Source organism: Chiloscyllium punctatum, chromosome 2 (assembly GCF_047496795.1).
Source record: "Chiloscyllium punctatum isolate Juve2018m chromosome 2, sChiPun1.3, whole genome shotgun sequence".
In the NCBI taxonomy this organism is placed as follows: domain Eukaryota; kingdom Metazoa; phylum Chordata; class Chondrichthyes; order Orectolobiformes; family Hemiscylliidae; genus Chiloscyllium; species Chiloscyllium punctatum.
This window is the reverse complement of record NC_092740.1, coordinates 131,760,207-131,778,189: the sequence shown is the minus strand read 5'-3', so window position 1 is coordinate 131,778,189 and position 17,983 is coordinate 131,760,207. Positions and strand designations below refer to the sequence as shown.

General features: G+C 39.9%; 1 protein-coding gene across 19 annotated transcripts in view; it reads left to right on the top strand.

The window, feature by feature from the left end:
- The window catches only part of bnc2 (basonuclin zinc finger protein 2), a 583,190-nt gene that overhangs the window by 277,252 nt on the left and 287,955 nt on the right, over positions 1–17,983 (top strand). For 10 of the 19 annotated variants that reach the window (XM_072589035.1, XM_072589036.1, XM_072589042.1 and 7 more), the window contains one exon: positions 10,965–11,081. The exons of the other annotated variants lie outside the window; for them this stretch is intronic. In XM_072589035.1, coding sequence (XP_072445136.1) covers positions 10,965–11,081 — 117 coding nt within the window. Of the gene's footprint in view, positions 1–10,964; positions 11,082–17,983 lie in introns of those variants that run through there. 19 annotated transcript variants of the gene reach the window in all.

The window sequence follows — 17,983 nt, the reverse complement described above, 5'->3', positions numbered from 1 at the left end:
CACAGACCCAGTCCTAGTGTTGCCTTTTGTTGAAATTGGGTTTGAAAATAACTAGAAGATCTGAACAGTCTGAAGGCTTGAAATGTAAACATGATGTTGGGCAAATTAGAAAAAACGCTTTAACGCCAGTCTTCAATTGTTCATTTTCAGGGGGCGATTAAGCTGTTGGTCATTTTATGTCCTAATCTGGCTTTATGTAATAACTGTCAAATTTAATTTAATAATATTCCTGTGAAGCACGTAGAAATATTTAACAATGTTGGAAGTGCTATAAAAATGCAATAAAAACTGATAATGTTGGAAATACACTGCACATCAGACAGCTTCTTTGAAGAAAGAGTTAATGTGTCAGGTTGATGGCCCCATTTCAGAACACTGTTATAAAATTGAGCTCCTTGTGGCATCTGTTGCTGCACATTTTAGATATCAAATACGTAATTACAACCACATGTACAATGATTTTTCCACATACATTTATATTAACATGTATGCTTGACAAGGCAATGGATTAACCATCCAATTCCTGCCTGCTGTGATGCGTACTGTGAAGCCAATTTCTCTCTCGTTTTTTTGGGGATAGTTTGAGTATGTGCTGGGGAAGGGAGCTCTGTGTTCAAGAAGCTTGAAACCAAGGATGTGTTTGACTAGTTCTGAAAAAGGACCATTGAGCTGAACCATTAACTGTATCCCTCTCGCTCTCACTCTCTGTCTCTCTCTCCCTCTGTCTCTCGCTCTCTCACTCTCCATGAAGGCTGCCTGACCTGTTGAGAACGTGCAGCATTTTTTGTTCTCATTTCAGATTTCCAGTATCTGTATATTTTGCTGCTATATTAATGCAGGTTCTTCTAGTAGTGATTCAATGAAAAATAAATTATCTTGAAGAATCCAATTGAACAGGAAATTGCATGTGGCAACCTTTCTTTTTGTTCATTCACCTTGAGATGTTCTTGGGTAGTTTGGTGCACCATAAATGCAAATGTAGCTCCTTCCTGAAAAACAAACACGTGTGGGACTGTGATTAACCCAAATGTATTACATGGAAAGCAGCCAACACATCAACTTTGTTCTGTGTACTATTTTTGAATTATTTCATTCAGCATGAAGCAACCATTATTGGTTATGTCTGTCAGAGAAGGATGTCATGTTAGGAGTGGTTAGCTCCATTCAAAGCTAGCCTAAGGGAAATATTTTGGCAATCATGTTACTAATCATGGACGGTGAGGGTGGTTATCTTAGAGTACAATGGCATATTGATTGGATGGGCCAATGGGATGAAGAGTGACAGATGGAGTTTAATTTAGATAAATGTGAGGTTTTGCATTTTGGTAAGGCAAACAGGGCAGGAATTATACAGTTCATGGGGAGAGCCCTGGGGAGTGTTGCCAAACAGAGACCTAGGGGTGCAGGTGCATAGTTCTTTGAAAGTGAGGGGTCACAGGTAGACAGGATAATGAAGGAAGGATTTGGCATGTTTGTCTCCATTGTTCTCTGCACTGAGTATAGGAGTTGGGATGCCATGTTAAGGCTCTACAGGATATTGTTGGGGCTATTTTTAGAATACTGCATTCAGTTCTGGTCTCCTTGTGAAAGGAACAATGTTGTTAAACTTGAAAGGGTCAGAAAAGATTTACAAGGATATTGCTGAGACTGGAGAGTTTGAGTTACAGGGAGAGGCTGAATGGGCTGGGGCTTTTTTCCCGTGGAGCATTGGAGGTTGAAGGCTGGCCTTATCGGAGTTCATAAATTCATGGATGAATAGGTCTTTTCACCAGGGCAGGTGAGTCCACAACTAAAAGGCATAGATTTAAGGTCAGAGGGGAAAGATTTAAAAGGGACCTGAGAGGCAACATTTTCCGGATGGTGTGTGTATGGAATGAGCTGCCAGAGGAGGTGGTGGAGGCTGGTACAATTACAACTTATAAAAGGCATCTGGATGTGTATATGAATGAGAAGGGTTTAGAAGGATATGGGCCAAATGCTAGCAAATAGGACTGGAAAAGTTCAGGATATCTAGTTGGTGCAGATAAGTTGGACTGAAAGGTCTATTTCCATGCTGTATAACTATGACTCTAAGGTGACACCTTTTTTCTATTGACTCTGTGGTGAGTGACAGTATTCACTAAATTGTTGCAGATATCACACCCTCAAATATCTCCCTATTCCCTACTTTGTTTTTTGTGAAATCAGTGTCTTCTGTGCCAGTGCCAGATGAGTTGGTTTGTAAGTTACCTTGAAAATAAACTGCTGAAGTATTTGACCAAAGAGAAATGCAGAATCAAGACCATTGTTCATTGGGTATAACCTGCAAGATATACTTCTACTCCAACTTGAGCCAGTATGCAATACAACTGGGTACAACATGACAGAATGATACAGCACAGCACAGAAGGAGGTTATTTAATTCATTGTGCCTTTATTGGCTCTTTGGAAGAATTATTCAAATAGTGCCACTCCGTCTTTCCTGCAAGTTTTCCCAATCAAATTTGTTCCCAGTTTACTTTTGAATGTTGCCATGAATCTGCTTCACATAGTGGATTTCAGATCAAAGATGCTGCCTGCATTAAATAAAGATCTCATATTTCCTATGATTCTGTTGAATTTATTTGCAAACTGGTCAGTGGGTAGACCTCCAAATCTTCATTCTTTATTAGGGAGCAATAAATGTGGACAGCTGTATTCTCTCAATTATTTATCTACTTTCTAGTACAATTTCTGTTCAAAATAAAAGACCGAGATATCTCTCCACTCAGTGTTCTTTCAATTCACTGTCTGCCATTGTGTGGTCTGTTATAATACTTTATGTCTATGAATGCCAGGGGGGGAAAAACGTGTTTGGAAAGCTATTTCTGAAGTAATTTTAGACCTAATAGTTTGAGAAACGTTTTGCATCTTGGAACTGTTTGAGAAAGACTTCCTTTGTTCCTGGATTTTCTCCATGTTCATAAAGAGAGGCTGATTTTTTTGGTGCTTCAGTGTTCTGAGTTATTCTGCATAATGTTGCAAAGTGTTCTGTTTGTACTTCTAACTGATCAATATGGCAACCATGAAATCAGGGAGGAAAGTGGGAATGCAATCATTCCTGAATCACTTTGTGGAATGTCACAAATTGACATTAAATCACAGAAGTCATGGTTATTTCCAGTCCTATGGCAATCCATAAGGACTTGCTTCCATTCTGGCATAAATGGGATTTAAAGATGGCTGACCAGTCCAAAGCACAAATATCTGCAAGTTCTGCCACAAGTAGGGTAGATGTTGATTGAAAGGCTTGTGTACTCCCTCTGATGCTTCGACTTTGATTCTGCACATTCCTGATGAAGTTTCTCCATGTGTTCAGTGTCTTCTCAAATGAATCAGTGCTACTTTGGTTGGGCACACACCAGGGTTGCTCATGGGTTGATAGGAATTTTGATTTCTTTAGGAATGCTTTACAGATATCCCTAAAACATTTCCATTGACGTGTGAGTCTCCTGCCAGGGCTATGTTCTGAGTAGAGCAGTTGCTTAACGAGTTTGGTATCACTGCCCTATCCTTCTGCTCTCCTGGGATCAACAGAATTCAGCATTATTGCATAATGGGGAGAAAATAAGTTGAAAGAAGTTTAATACCTGCATCTGTTGCAGATGGGATTGAAAGCATGACAAAATGTTGTAAAACTCAGCCAATTGTGGCATCTGGTGCTGCACGTTTCTGAGATATCAAGCATGTGATTACAACCACATGGACAAGGATGTTTTTTCCACATATATTAAATGAACATGTATGCCAGACAAGGCAGTGGATTACCCAACAATTTCCTGCTCAGTGTGATCTATGCTGGTGAATTCATTTTCTTGCGGGTTATTTTCTGGCATTGTGTTGGGAAAGTGAGCTCTCCATTCAAAAAGGGTGAACACAAGGAGGTGTTGGACTGATCAGCTTCAAAGCTCCACTGCTGCCTCTGGTGTAACAAATAGGTTGCTAAGGCTATGACCATCTACCAGTGTGAAAACAGATCAGAATTATAGTGGAACAGCCTGTTTACCCGGAAAACAATTCTAAATCTCAACTGACCAAGCACAGATGTTGGTATTTTGGCATTGTGTGTGTGTGTGTTTGCGCAATAATTCACTGAGGGAACTCAATGTGTTGCTGTCCTTTTGTAGCCTGGAACTACGGGTGAATGCTCCAACATTCTTTCCATCAAATGGTTGACCTGGAATCTCTTCCCCCATTACTATTTGGTATTGGCATGTATTCACAGATTGATGTTCAATCTATTTGACCATGCACTGAATGCATCTTCCTGGAGTGGGGTTAAACCCATAGCTTCTGGCACAGAGACCGGGATGTTACACGCTATACCTCACAAGAACTTGAGATATGAAATAAGGAGTGTTGTAACGTAGCCAGTTACCTTGTGATAATTCTCATAAATATCTGTCTTTCTGATATGTCCTGCAATACCCAGAGCTTGATTGTTGCACTGTAGTGTGCACATTTACACAACAGAACTTGGTGGCTTTTAATCCGAGCAAAGTAGGAATAAATTCCTTTGTCTCACTTCAGTGATGGGAGCAGGTGAGATTGTTGAGGCTTACTTGATCAGTCAAGAAAAGAGTTTATATTTAAAACATCCTCAGGATCATGCGAAGTGCTTACAGTTAATACAGCACTTTTGGAATTGAGTCCCTGAGATAATATTGGAAACCCAGGAGCCAATTTATCCACAGTGAGCTCTCACAAGCAGGAACATGATGATAACTATTCGCGAACATAAGAACTTATGAATTAGAAGGAGAAAGGAGACACTAAGCTCCTTCAGGCTGCTCCACTGTTCAATAAGCTCACAGCTGATTTGATTACTGCATGTTCCTGCCTAACCCCGATGCACTTTCATCTTTTTCTTATCAAGAATGTATCCACATCTGCCTCAAGATTCAAAGACTCTGCTTCTGTTGTCTTTGGTCAAAGTGTTCCAAAGAGTCACGACCCTTTGAGCAAACAAATCTCTTGATAGCAAGTTTTGAGACGATTTGAGCAAACCTATATCCAAAATCTCTTGATCTCTGTCTTAAATGGGCAGCCCTTATTTTTAAACAGTGGCCTCAAATTCTGGATTACCCCATAAAAGCAAACATAATTTCATACCTACCCTCTTCGGATTTTAATTAAGTTCCAATGAATCCAAAGCTCACCTGCTCACTCTTTCCTCATTGGACAAACCTACCATTCCATATATTAATTGAGTAAATCTTCTCTGACTTCCAACTCATCTATTTCCTTATATAGGAAGGATATAAGTACTCTAAATAGTATGCCAGATTCTGTCTCACCAAAGCCCTGTATAATGAAGCATAGCTTCCCTATTTTTGCATTCAATTCCCCTCACAATAAACAATAATATCCTATTGACTTCCTAATTACTTGCTGTACCTGCACATTAACCTTTTGCTAATCATTTACTCAGATACCCAGATGCATCTGCATCTCAGAGCTCTGAAATCTCTCACTGTTTAGATAATAGGCTTTGTTTTTAATCTTCAAGCCAAAATGAACAATTCCATCTTTTCCCACATTTGCCTCATCTTTGCCCACTCATTTAATCTAATTACATTCCTTTGTAGCTTCTTTATATTCCCTTAAGAGCTTACTTCCCTAACTACAATTATCTTGGCAAATTAATAAACATATCTTTCATCCTTTCTTCCAGGTTATTTATGTGAATGGCAAAAAGTTGAGGTCCCAGCACTGATCGCATACCACTCAGTATCTTGCCAAACAAGAAATTACTTATTTATGGCTCCTCTCTGTCCCCTATTACCTAGCCTATCGAGTGAATCCTTAGAAGAGTATAAAGAAAGTACGAGTATACTTAAGAGGGAAATCAGGAGAGCAAAGTGGGGACATGAGATAGCTTTGGCAAATAAAATTAAGGAGAATCCAAAGAGGTTTTACAAGTATATTAAGGACAAAAGGGTAACTAGGGAGAGAATAGGGCCCCTCAAAGATCAGCAAGGTGGCCTTTGTGTGGAGCTACAGAAAATGGGGGAGTTACTAAGTGAATATTTTGCATCAGTATTTACTGTGGAAAAGGATATGGAAGATAAAGACTGTAGGGAAATAGATGGTGACATCTTGCAAAATGTCCAGATTACAGAGGAGGAAGTGCTGGATGTCTTGAAATGGTTAAAGGTGGATAAATCCTCAGAACCTGATCAGGTATATCTGAGAACTCTGGGGGAAGCGATTGCTGGGCCTCTTGCTGAGATATTTGTATCATTGATAGTCACAGGTGAGGTGCCGGAAGACTGGAGGTTGGCAAATGTCGTGCCACTGTTTAAGAAGGGCGGTAAAGACGAGCCAGGGAACTATAGACTGGTGAGCCTGACCTCAGTGGTGGGCAAGTTGTTGGAGGGAATCTTGAGGGACAGGATGTACATTGTATTTGGAAAGGCAAGGACTGATTCAGGATGGTCAACATGGCTTTGTGCGTGGGAAATCATGTCTCACATACTTGATTGAGTTTTTTGAAGATGTAACAAAGAAGATTGATGTGGGCAGAGCAGTAGATGTGATCTATATGGACTTCAGTAAGGCGTTCGACAAGGTTCCCCATGGGAGACTGATTAGCAAGGTTAGATCTCATGGTGAGAACTCGCCATTTGGACACAGAATTGGCTCAAAGGTAGAAGACAGAGGATGGTGGTGGAGTGTTGTTTTTCAGACTAGAGGCCTGTGACCAGTGGAGTGCCACAAGGATCGGTGCTGGGTCCTCTACTTTTTGTCATTTTATATAAATGATTTGGATGCGAGCATAAGAGGTACAGTTAGTAAGTTTGCAGATGACACCAAAATTGAAGGTGTAGTGGACAGCGAAGAGGGTTACCTCAGATTACAACAGGATCTGGACCAGATGGGCTAATGGGCTGAGAAGTGGCAGATGGAGTTTAATTCAGATAAATGCGAGGTGCTGCATTTTGGGAAAGCAAATCTTAGCAGGACTTATACACTTAATGGTAAGGTCCTAGGGAGTGTTGCTGAATAAAGAGACCTCGGAGTGCAGGTTCATAGCTCCTTGAAAGTGGAGTAACAGATAGATAGGATAGTGAAGAAGGCGTTTGGTATGCTTTCCTTTATTGGTCAGAGTATTGAGTACAGGAGTTGGGAGGTCATGTTGCAGCTGTACAGGGCATTGGTTAGGCCACTGTTGGAATATTGTATGCAATTCTGGTCTCCTTCCTATTGGAAAGATGTTGTGAAACTTGAAAGGGTTCAGAAAAGATTTACAAGGATGTTGCCAGGGTTGGAGGATCTGAGCTACAGGGAGAGGCTGAACAGGCTGGGGCTGTTTTCCCTGGAGTGTCGGAGGCTGAGGGGTGACCTTATAGAGATTTATAAAATTATCAATTTATCAAGTGGTGCAATGGTTTTTTAGATTACTTAGTGTGGAAACAGGCCCTTCAGCCCAACAAGTCCACACCGACCTGCCGAAGCGCAATCCACCCAGACCCATTCCCCTACATTTACCCCTTCACCTAACACTACGGGCAATTTAGCATGGCCAGTTCACCTAACCTGCACATTTTTGGACTGTGGGAGGAAACCGGAGCACCCAGAGGAAACCCCCACAGACACGGGGAGAATGTGCAAACTCCACACAGTCAGTCAGTTGCCCGAGGTGGGAATTGAACCCGGGTGTCTGGCACTGAGTTAACCACTGTGCCACCATGAGGGACATGGATAGGATAAAGTCTTTTCCCTGGGGTCGGGGAGTCCAGAACTAGAGAGCATAGGTTTAGGGTGAGAGGGGAAAGATATAAAAGAGACCTAAGGGGCAACTTTTTCACGCAGAGGGTGGTACGTGTATGGAATGAGCTGCCAGAAGAAGTGGTGGAGGCTGGTACAATTGCAACATTTAAGAGGCATTTGGATGGGTATATGAATAGGAGGGGTTAGGAGGGATATGGGCTGGGTGCTGGCAGGTGGGACTAGATTGGGTTGGGATATCTGGTCGGAAAGGATGGGCTGGACCGAAAGGTCTGTTTCCGTGTTGTACACCTGTATGACTCTCTGACTCTATGACTCAATACCTTCTATCCACCCAACATTTTACCTGCTATATGATGAGGTTTGATTTTTCGCAATTAACCTGACCTTGTATCTTGTCAAACGCCTTTTGGAAGTACATTCACCAGTTACCCTTTATTTAGAGTACACGCTATTTCCTTAAAGAACTGCAATACATTTGTTCAACGTGACATTCCTTTCTCAAAGTTTTTGGCTCTACCTGTTCACTTTGAATGTTTACAAATGTTTTGCTTTTAGATTTTTTAATAATAGCTTCTAACGTCTTTGATAGATCTTAAGCTGTACGGCCTGTCGTTTCTGCTGCTGTCTTTGTTTTCTGAAAAAAGGAGTTATAAGCACTATCTTCCATTCTAATGGAACTTCCCCAGTTGCAAGGGCCTTGATCAATATCACTTAGTCGTAGAGATGTACAGCATGGAAATAGTTGCTTCGGTCCAACTCGTCCATGCCGATCAGATTTCCTAAAATAATCTAGTCCCATTTACCAGCACTTGGCCCATATTCCTCTAAACCGTTCTTATTCAGATGCCTTTTAAATGCTGGAATTGTACCAGTCTCCTCCACCACCTCTGGCAGCTGATTCCATACACGCACCAGCCCCTGCATGAAAATGTTGTCCCTTAGGTCCCTTTTAAATCTTCCTTGGTGATTGTAATTTTCCTGAATTCTCCCCTCCTCTTTTTTGCTTCATTGCTAGTTTTGAGATGTTTCTTATGTACTTTACTATAAAGACTGACACAAAATACATACTTAATTTGCCATCTCCTTATTTCAATTATTAATTCACCAGAGTCATTGTTTAAAGGCCTAATGTTTGCTTTATTAACTCATTTCCCTTTTCAACTCTTACTCTCTGTTTTTATTCACAGCATCATGACCCATCCTTTATATTCTGACCAATCTTCTGCCCTGCCACCCAACTTTGTTCAGTTGACAGATGATCTGTTTTAGGTTTGACTGAGGGGCAAATGTTGGCCAGGCCACTGGGAGAATTCAAATAAAAGAAAAATATTGAAAATCTGAAATAAAAACAGAAAATGATCGAGAAACTGAGCAGGTCTGGCAGCATCTGTGGAGAGATAAACAGAGTTAATGTTTGGAGTCTGATATGGCTCCAGTTCTGGAGATCTGAAGTTTCCCCAGCGCTTTGTTTTTATTCCAACTGAAGAACTCCCCGGATCTTTGAAATAATAGCCACAAAGTCTTTTACATGCAAGATTGTTCTACATCATACCCTCAAAAATGATATTTGGTGAAAAATAAATAATAGTTAGCCTGTTAATTAGAAACAATTGATGATGCAATGTTGAATTGTTTTGGATAGTATGCATGAATTTGGCATGAATTTCCTTTTAAAATCCAGGCAAGTTCCATGTAAAACCAAACCTGGGAAAGTTGAAGGCAATAATATCACACATAGTTTAAACAACATACAAGTTTGTAGTAGACTCCAGGCATCAATTTTTTCTACGCAGATGATTCCAGTAATTATTGTGCAGATATTTAGACATGGTTTTGGATTTCTCCCTCCTCATCTATACCAGTGTCACTTTTAAGAGAAGACTCTTTCAATTTAATTCCTTTGTTTCTTCACACTTTTTTTGTGAAATATCTTATTCCCCCTTTCTTCATACTTTCTACTTGGCCGAACCCCACCACCAACTGATAATTAAATGTTATTTTAACTAAATGAATTTTTATCATGAAAGTCTGTAATTAATTACATGTTTGTGTTTGTTGAAACCATATTTTACAGACCACATCCTAGAAAGAACAGAAGTCAGTGTTTCAGAAGTTTGTTTAAAGACTGACTTACACGTTCTACCACCGCACCCATAACTGAAAAATCTAAGAGCAGATTTTAGTGGTTTGTTGGAAACTCTTATCATTGTCCCAGAGCATCCGGAATGCTGAACTCAAAACTCCATTTCCCATCAGTCTGATAGGAGGAAATATCTGAATGATTTGGTGCACCCTCAGTGTGTCCCAGCACTGTCAGTGCTGTAGCCTTGCAATCATTCAGTGACTGTGTACACAAGAGGGTGTGAGCTATCAGTGTGAACAGTTCAGTCTGTAGAGATCCTGGTGGAGGTAGAGGAGTAAGTAACAGGGAGGAAGAATTCAATCTCAGCAATAAACCTCAGAGTATGAGCAAGATGTGTGTTTTAATGTGTGTGTCAGTATGTCTGCGTCAGTAGGTACAGCAGCTTATATGTCACTGTGCATGTGTGAATTGGGAATGTGCACATCAGTGTTTGTGTTTGTTTTGTTTTTCAAGGTCTGTATAAATGTCAGGCTATGCCAGTGTATGTGTGTGTCAGGGTGTATGTTTTAGAGAGAGAGAGAGTGTGTGTGTGTGTGAGTGAGATCATTATCTCATGGGTTGTTGGAAGTCATCACATTAAGAATTACTGCTACCCACACAGTGAAGTGACCTGCATTGATGGACTATTTTTCCTGGACCCCACACTATTTTAGAAGATTAATTCCAATAGGCAATGAATTCAAGAATGTTGGTTTCATTATTTGTGGAGACTGATTATATTTGATTTACAAAGACTCTTTCGTGCTGCTTTCTAAAATGCTTAGAAGTAATTTGTTTTGCTTTAATTTATATTCTTGTTACAAGATGATTAATCACTACTAACACTTGGAGCATGCACATTTAAGGGTGACATATATGCTATTGTTTCAACTCCATCATCATTTGAGCAGTTCAGAAGTATGTGATTGAATACTGACTGTGATAACATATGATAATCAGCTTTTACCTGTAGAAAAGAGAGAGAGAGAGAAGAATTAATCTCTGTCCCATTGTAATGATTGGCTTTGGGAGTTTTGTGTCACTTTTGGACACATGGAAAATATGCTCCTGATGTCATTTCCTCTTGCAGCTCACATTCCAAGTCAGAACTGTAGATCAACTTCAAAGGCAGTCAAGGTACAGCCACGCTCTTTCAAACTGCACACAGTCTGGACTGATTGAGAACTGGAAGGTACACCACATGGGAGTAAGTGTTGCTAAATATTAAGTATCATCAAGCTATAATAGTTGTATTTGTTTCCATTGTCTTGCAATGATAATTTGAGGAATCCTCAACTTCAGTGTCAACTCTGTAATTATGGAGGGAGAAAAAGATACATTTTGCCAGAAAGTACTTGATGTAGGTAATGGACCTTGAAGTTTCACTTCTGATAGTGCCAAGACTGCTTGTAATTCACAATGTTACTTCCTGTGCATGTTGTAATAAGGAATTAATGTGGCCTTGGATGGACAGGACCATTACACCAGTTTTTGTCAAGCTACTTACAGTATTTGTTAGCCTTTCTTGTGGGAGATTTTAAATATTGCCTTCTTCATTTGCTGTTAGATCTTGAAATAGTCAAAATTCTTTGCAATCGATTTGACAAATATCGTGTTGATGCTCATTGGTCAGCCTGCTACCAGGACAGGATTGATAATGAACTTATTTCTGATTTTGATGCAACCTTGCTGAGTTATGTCAGCTTCCTACTGTCCCAAATGCCCCTCATTGTGCTGCTATACCCAGTTATCTGAGAGTCCTGGAGTCATACAGTCATGGCCATCGATGGCACAAAAGGAGGCCATTTAGTGAATGACTCCATGCTGGCTCCCTGCAAAGCTATCCATTCTGTACCATTTCCTTGGTTGGTCCTCATAGCCCTGCAAGTTTATTCCCTTCAAGTGTCCAACTAATTTCCTTTCAAAAGCATTGATTGTTTCTGATTCCATGTCCTTTGTGTAGGTAGTGAGGTCCAGGTCATTGATGCTCATTGTGTAAAAGAAAACGTTTTTCCTCCTAAACCCAAATCTTACCAAAATTCTTAATCTATGTCCCTCTAGACCTTGTACAGTTAAATAATGGAATATGATTTCTCAGTCTACCTTATCTAAACCTGTCATAATATTGTACACACCTATAAAATTTCCTCTCAGACTCCTTTGCTTCATGCAAAACAACCCCAACATTTCTAATGTAACAGTATTATTAAACACCCTCTATCCATGGAGCAATTGTGGTAAATCTCCTTTGCAATCTCTCAAGGTCATTCAGATTTTTGCTAAAGTGTAGTGACCAGACTAGATACAGTACTCTAGGTCAGGCCCAATTGCAACTTTATGAAAATTCACTATAACTCCCCAACTTTTGTACTTAATTTCAGCTTCATAAATAGAGGCATTTTCAGATGCTTTCCTAATCACTTAATGTGTCATGCCACCTTCAATGATTGATGCACTTGCACCTCTAAGTCCATCTGTTCCTGAATTTTCTTTAGAATCATACTACTAATTCTCTATTGACTATCCCTTTCCCTTCTCACAAATTGCATCACTTCACACTTCACTGTGCAGCATTTCTTGTTATTAAAGTTCATTATGACTTCTCTATCTATTCCGCGAGCCTATTTATCCAGATAATTCATATCATCCTCAATGTTTGTCACATCACCAAGATTAGTATCAGCAGCAAATTATGAAATTTAAATGCAAGATCCAAGTCTTTCATGTATAACAAAGGAAAGTGGTCCTCTCGCTGATCTTAGAGAATACCTCCATCTACCATCCTCAAATTACCATCTACCAAAATTTCTGTTACTTTCTGTTTTTAAATCTTCTTAAAATCTGTGCACTGGCCCTCCTTTTCTATAAACCCCAACTTATTAACTAGCCATTTATGTTGTCCTTTTGTCAATCACATTGTTAATTCTATATAGACACCATCCACCACATTATCTCCATCAACCTTCTCTGTTACATCATTAAATAATTCAACCAAACTATTTAAACAATTGCTGTCTTTCACAAATCTGTTTCTCTCCTTTAATTCGATATCTCAAATTGCCCATTGACTTTATTTTTACATGAGTAAAGAATTTCAAAATCTCTCACTCTACTGGTCTTAAACCAACTGGCCTACTTTCTCCATCTTTTCCCTTACTTCCTCTGACATGTCTTGAACATTTAAGTAATCTCTTTCATTGTTTACTGCACTGTTTCTTTAGAAATGGGCTTTTACAAGCAGACACAACTACTTTATTGTTGGTTTGTTTGTATGCGAATGAAGATTGAGGAGATAATGTGCTATTATTTCAATACAAGTACGAAAATAGGTTTTGGAATTAAATATTAGCACTTGTGATGAATTTTTATGTATTGCATTAACTATCTGATTGAAAAAGTGAACATTTTTCTGGTGTAGATCCTTGATGTCGATTGGTAACAAGTAACCAGTGGTCAAGTATGATTCTACTGAAGTGTAGGGATGAGAATATCTGGTTGCAAGTTTGCTCCCTGAGCTGGAAGGCTTGTTTTCAGATGTTTCATCAGCATACTAGATAACATCATCCATGACCCTCCAGTGAAATGCTGGTGTTATGTCTCACTTTCTGTTTACGTGTCTTGGCTTCTTAAGGTGGGCGATATCATTTCTGGCTCATTTTCTCAAAGGATGGTAGATGGGGTCCAAATCAATGTGTTTATTGATAGTCTGGTTAGAATGCCAGGCCTCTAGGAATTCATGTGCATGTTTCTGTTTAGTTTGTCCTACGATGGGTGTGTTGTCCCTGTCAAAGTGGTGTCCTTCTTCGTGTTTATGTAAAGATATTAGTGGTAGTGGGTCATGTCACTTGGTGGCAAGTTGGTGTTCATGAATCCTGGTGGCTATTTTCTGCCTGTTTGTCTGATGTAGTGTTTGTTTACAGTCCTTGTATGGTATTTTGGAAATGACATTCGTTTTGTTGGTTGTTTGTACAAGGTCCTTTTTAGGTTCATTAGCCGCTGTTTAAGTATGCTGTGGGTTTGTGAGGCACCATGATGCCAAGGGCTCTGAGTAGTCTGGACGATGAGAATATCTTTCATTGTGTGAATTCCCTCTTTGATCTGCTATAATAAACTGAACAAACATATTGTCTGATCCTTTGGTTAGGTGTTGGGCATTGGAATGAGATTGGGATGGAGTGAGATTGAAGGTTTTGGAAGATGAGCTACAGTTACATTGGAATGAGAGATTCTGATAAAAGTTGCCTTGTGTTCTTTGGATCAGGTTTGATTTTTCAGGTTAAAAATGATTTAATTTCAAGGAGTTACATTTGTCAAAGGAAATCCTCAGCAAAAGGAAAAAGAGCTTGAATTTATGTCACACCTTTTCAAGACCTCAGGACATTTCAAATCACGTTACACTTTGAAATACCTTTTGAAGTGCAATCCCTATTATAATACAACATGGCACTTGATGTGGTGGCTAATTTACACACAACAAGGATTCCTCAAACTGAGATATATGACCAGATTATCTGTTTTAGTGATGTTAGTTTGAGGATAAATATTCATCAGAACACCCAGGAGAATTCTACTACTTTTCTGTAATTATTGCCAAAGGAATATTTTGCATCCACCTTTAAGTGCAGTTGTTGCCTTAGTTTTATGTCTCATCCAAAAGATTGTGAATCCAATTGTGCAGCATTCCTTAAGTACTACACTGTAAGTGTCAGTGTTGTGGACTGGACCAAACCCCCTCAAAATATATTAAGAAGTTAGCCTAGACCCTCCTTTTTTATTATTTTGAAGCTAAGTGTAAGGCATTGAGTTCCAGATAGAATTCGATTGATCAAATTACTCAACGTTCAGCAAAACATACTTTATTTTTACACTACAGTTAAAATACAGGCAAAATAAACATGAAATAATTGGCTTAATTGTAACTATCAAAATGCTTAACAAAATTTTATATATATATAACTACTGCTAATTAACTGTTCTAATACAATAACATCCTTTAAACACATCCTTAGCAAAGGCAAATTCAGTAAAATTATCTCACGTGCAATTCTAGCAGCAGGAAGAGAACCTCAGCTTTTAGCTGTAACAGAGAGGACAGTGAGTGCTTCCACATCCAGCTTCAAGATCCTAGGAACTGCTGAAAACTAAAACTAAAAATCCTGGTTCTGTGGGAGTTTGACCACCCTCTCAGGCTGCTTCTATTGTTCTAAATTCAAAGAAAAACCTAAGGCTTCAACAGCTGTTTCCCTTATTGGCTTCAGAATATCACTTAGCACTGCTGTCTCAACCTTTTTTCAGTTTATCAGAACTGTTATGTGGGATAGTCAGACTCTAAATCTCATTTTCTCCCTCCACTAAGTATCAGATTATTATTGGTCAATGGTAGCAAGGGATGCACAGCAAATACAGATAAATGCAGTTGAATTACAACTTAGTCAAGATGTAACTGGATGAGGGGCAGAATGTGTCACAGGTTTACTGGGCTGAATGGGCCTTCTGTTTTTTCTCCATCTTCTCGTGGAACATGAGTGCTACCAGTTAGATTGTGCTTTTGTTGCTCATCCACATTTATCCTTGAGAAGGTAATTATGGCTGCTTTCTTGAATCACTGCAAACCATTTGGTGCAGATGCATTTATATTGCTGTTAAGAAAGAAGTTCAAGGATTTTGACCCAGCATCAATGAAAAAACATGAGTGTAGTTGCAAGCCTATGAAATAGTTTGGAGGGGCCTCGGAAGGTGGTGGTTTTCCTATGCCTGTCCTGTCCTTCTGAATGTTTTGGGTTTGAGCAGTGCTTTTGAAGGAGCCTTGGTGAATTGCTGCAGTGAAAATATGTTATTTTTATGATCTCGGTTTTCCATTTCAATTTGGATATGGCGACCACATGAAATTTATAAGCTCTCCCCCTTTTGAAATCTCCTTTAGGACCACATCAGTTTAGTGTCAATTTGGGAGATGCATTGGATATTGCTGCTGGCAGACAGTTTGAGTCCCTCCAATATTGTCTTTCCTTTACTATTCCACGAGTTAATCTACTATCCTCCTTGTGGCCTTTCCTAAAATTAAACTGCCTTTAAGGTTAAAATAATAGCATAATAATTCTCTCTATAAATATACATCTGTGTGCACAATTAGTGTACACCTGCAAAGTCCAGCATGCGCACACTTGCAAAACGTTAAGTGCTTTGATGTAAATTGCTAAATTAAAGGTATCCGTGCTTTTACTGGAATCAAGCAGCATAAAGTAGCTTTGCCTGATATACCTGCCAAATCTGGCACTGACTATCCGTAAGAGAGCAGGTCTATGGAGCATGTCTCTGTCTCCCATAGCTGTTTTCATGGTTAGTTTTGTTGCTTTTCATTCTGATATGGAATTTGAATGCAGGATGGTCTCTGTGAAAGGCATTATTCCTTGCTCAACCTGTGGCCAACTCTTTGTGTCTGTGCATGTGTCTCTGAAATCATCAGCAGCTTGTATATCTTTTTGCTATAATTATGCCGCGTTCCTTGCTCTTTGTCCCTCTGATCCCTTGTTCAAATAAAAAGCCCAGTTCGATGGGAATGTGTGCTCTATTTAGTTTGTGTGATTTATTGAGTGACTAATAGCTGTAGGGTCTGACACTGAGGTGTACCTCGGCACTTTGTTCAGTCTTTTCTCTCTTGCTCTCTGCCTGCTTCCGAGGAGCAAGAGACAGCAGCAGCTGCTGCCGTGAGCAGATCAGTTGAGAGCTGCCTTGGCTTGCCTGAAAACATGTCAGGCTTTACAGGTTTGTTGTTTTACACTGAGGGTGCAGCCATCGTCTAAAAGTATTGATTCTTTTCTTGTACTAAGACAGAACCTGTCAGCTAAGCAGCCTGACCTCAGTAGAGCGCAGACAACTATTCCCCACCCAGACAGAAGGACAAACCCCACAGGAAAAGTGCAGGCGAAATATATGCCGATGTCCGTTTCAACACAGAACACACAGTGAGCCCAGTCTCTGTCCTTGGAGGGGGCCAACAGTGTCTCTATACCATGTCCACAAAAATGACAAGGCTTCACTTTTTGCAGGAATAGCTCTCAGAAAGAAAAAAAACGATGCCTGAGATCTTTCAATTTTTTTCTCCTTTTGTTTCCAGGATTTGAGGGAATGAAGAGTTTCCTGTAATGCTGTCACAACCTCAGTGTCCCAAAGCATTATCTGAAGAGTACATTTGAAGCGTGGTCACTGTTTGTAATGGGGGAATGTGACAGCTAATTTATGCACAGCAAGATTCCCCCAAACAGCAATTTGAGCACAGCCAGATAATCCATTTTAGTTGTTGGTTGAAGGATAAATAAACCAGGAGTCATGTTTCTGGTTTGCATCTCATCTGAAAGGCTGTACCACTGGCAGTATAGCATTCCCTCAATACTGCAGTGGAGCATCATCCTGCATTGTGTCTCTGAGGTTAGCTTTGATGTGTTACCAACAGAGTCAAGACTGACATCCTAAAGAGGTTTAGGGGAGTGAGAGTGGAAATTAGACATCACAAGATTCTGCATCCTTTGATTTAGCCACCTTTTTAGACTCATCCTTCTCTCTTTTTCAGATAGATGACTGTAGAGTTTGGAATTAAAAACTGTAAGTGATGGAAAGTTTCAACAGAACTGATAGCATCTGTGGAGAGAGAATTGGATTAATGTTTCAGGTTCTGGTCTGGGATCATAGAATAGTTGGGGTATATTTGAGGCCATTCACTTTGTCACGCCTGTGTCAGTTGTCTGCTCAAGCTGCTCTCGGTCAGTCCCACTCTCCTGCCATTTTCCCCAGAGCACTAAAAGTTTATTCTAGTTGGATGATTGTCCAATTCTCTGCTTAAGCCACAGGTGTACCTTCCCCTTGCAGCCTTAGGTGGGGGATTTGAGATCCTAAATGCTCATAACATAAAATGTTTTCCTCATATTGCCATTGCTTCTGCCAGTCATATTGAATTGGAATCATCTTGTCTTTGTTCCTCTCATCAATATATGTATAAACATTGGAATTTGGAGCAATAGGCCACTCAGCCTCTTGATGGGGTGGAAGTGAGGACTGCAGATGCTGGAGATCAGTGTCCAGATTAGTGTGGTGCTGGAAAAGCACAGCAGG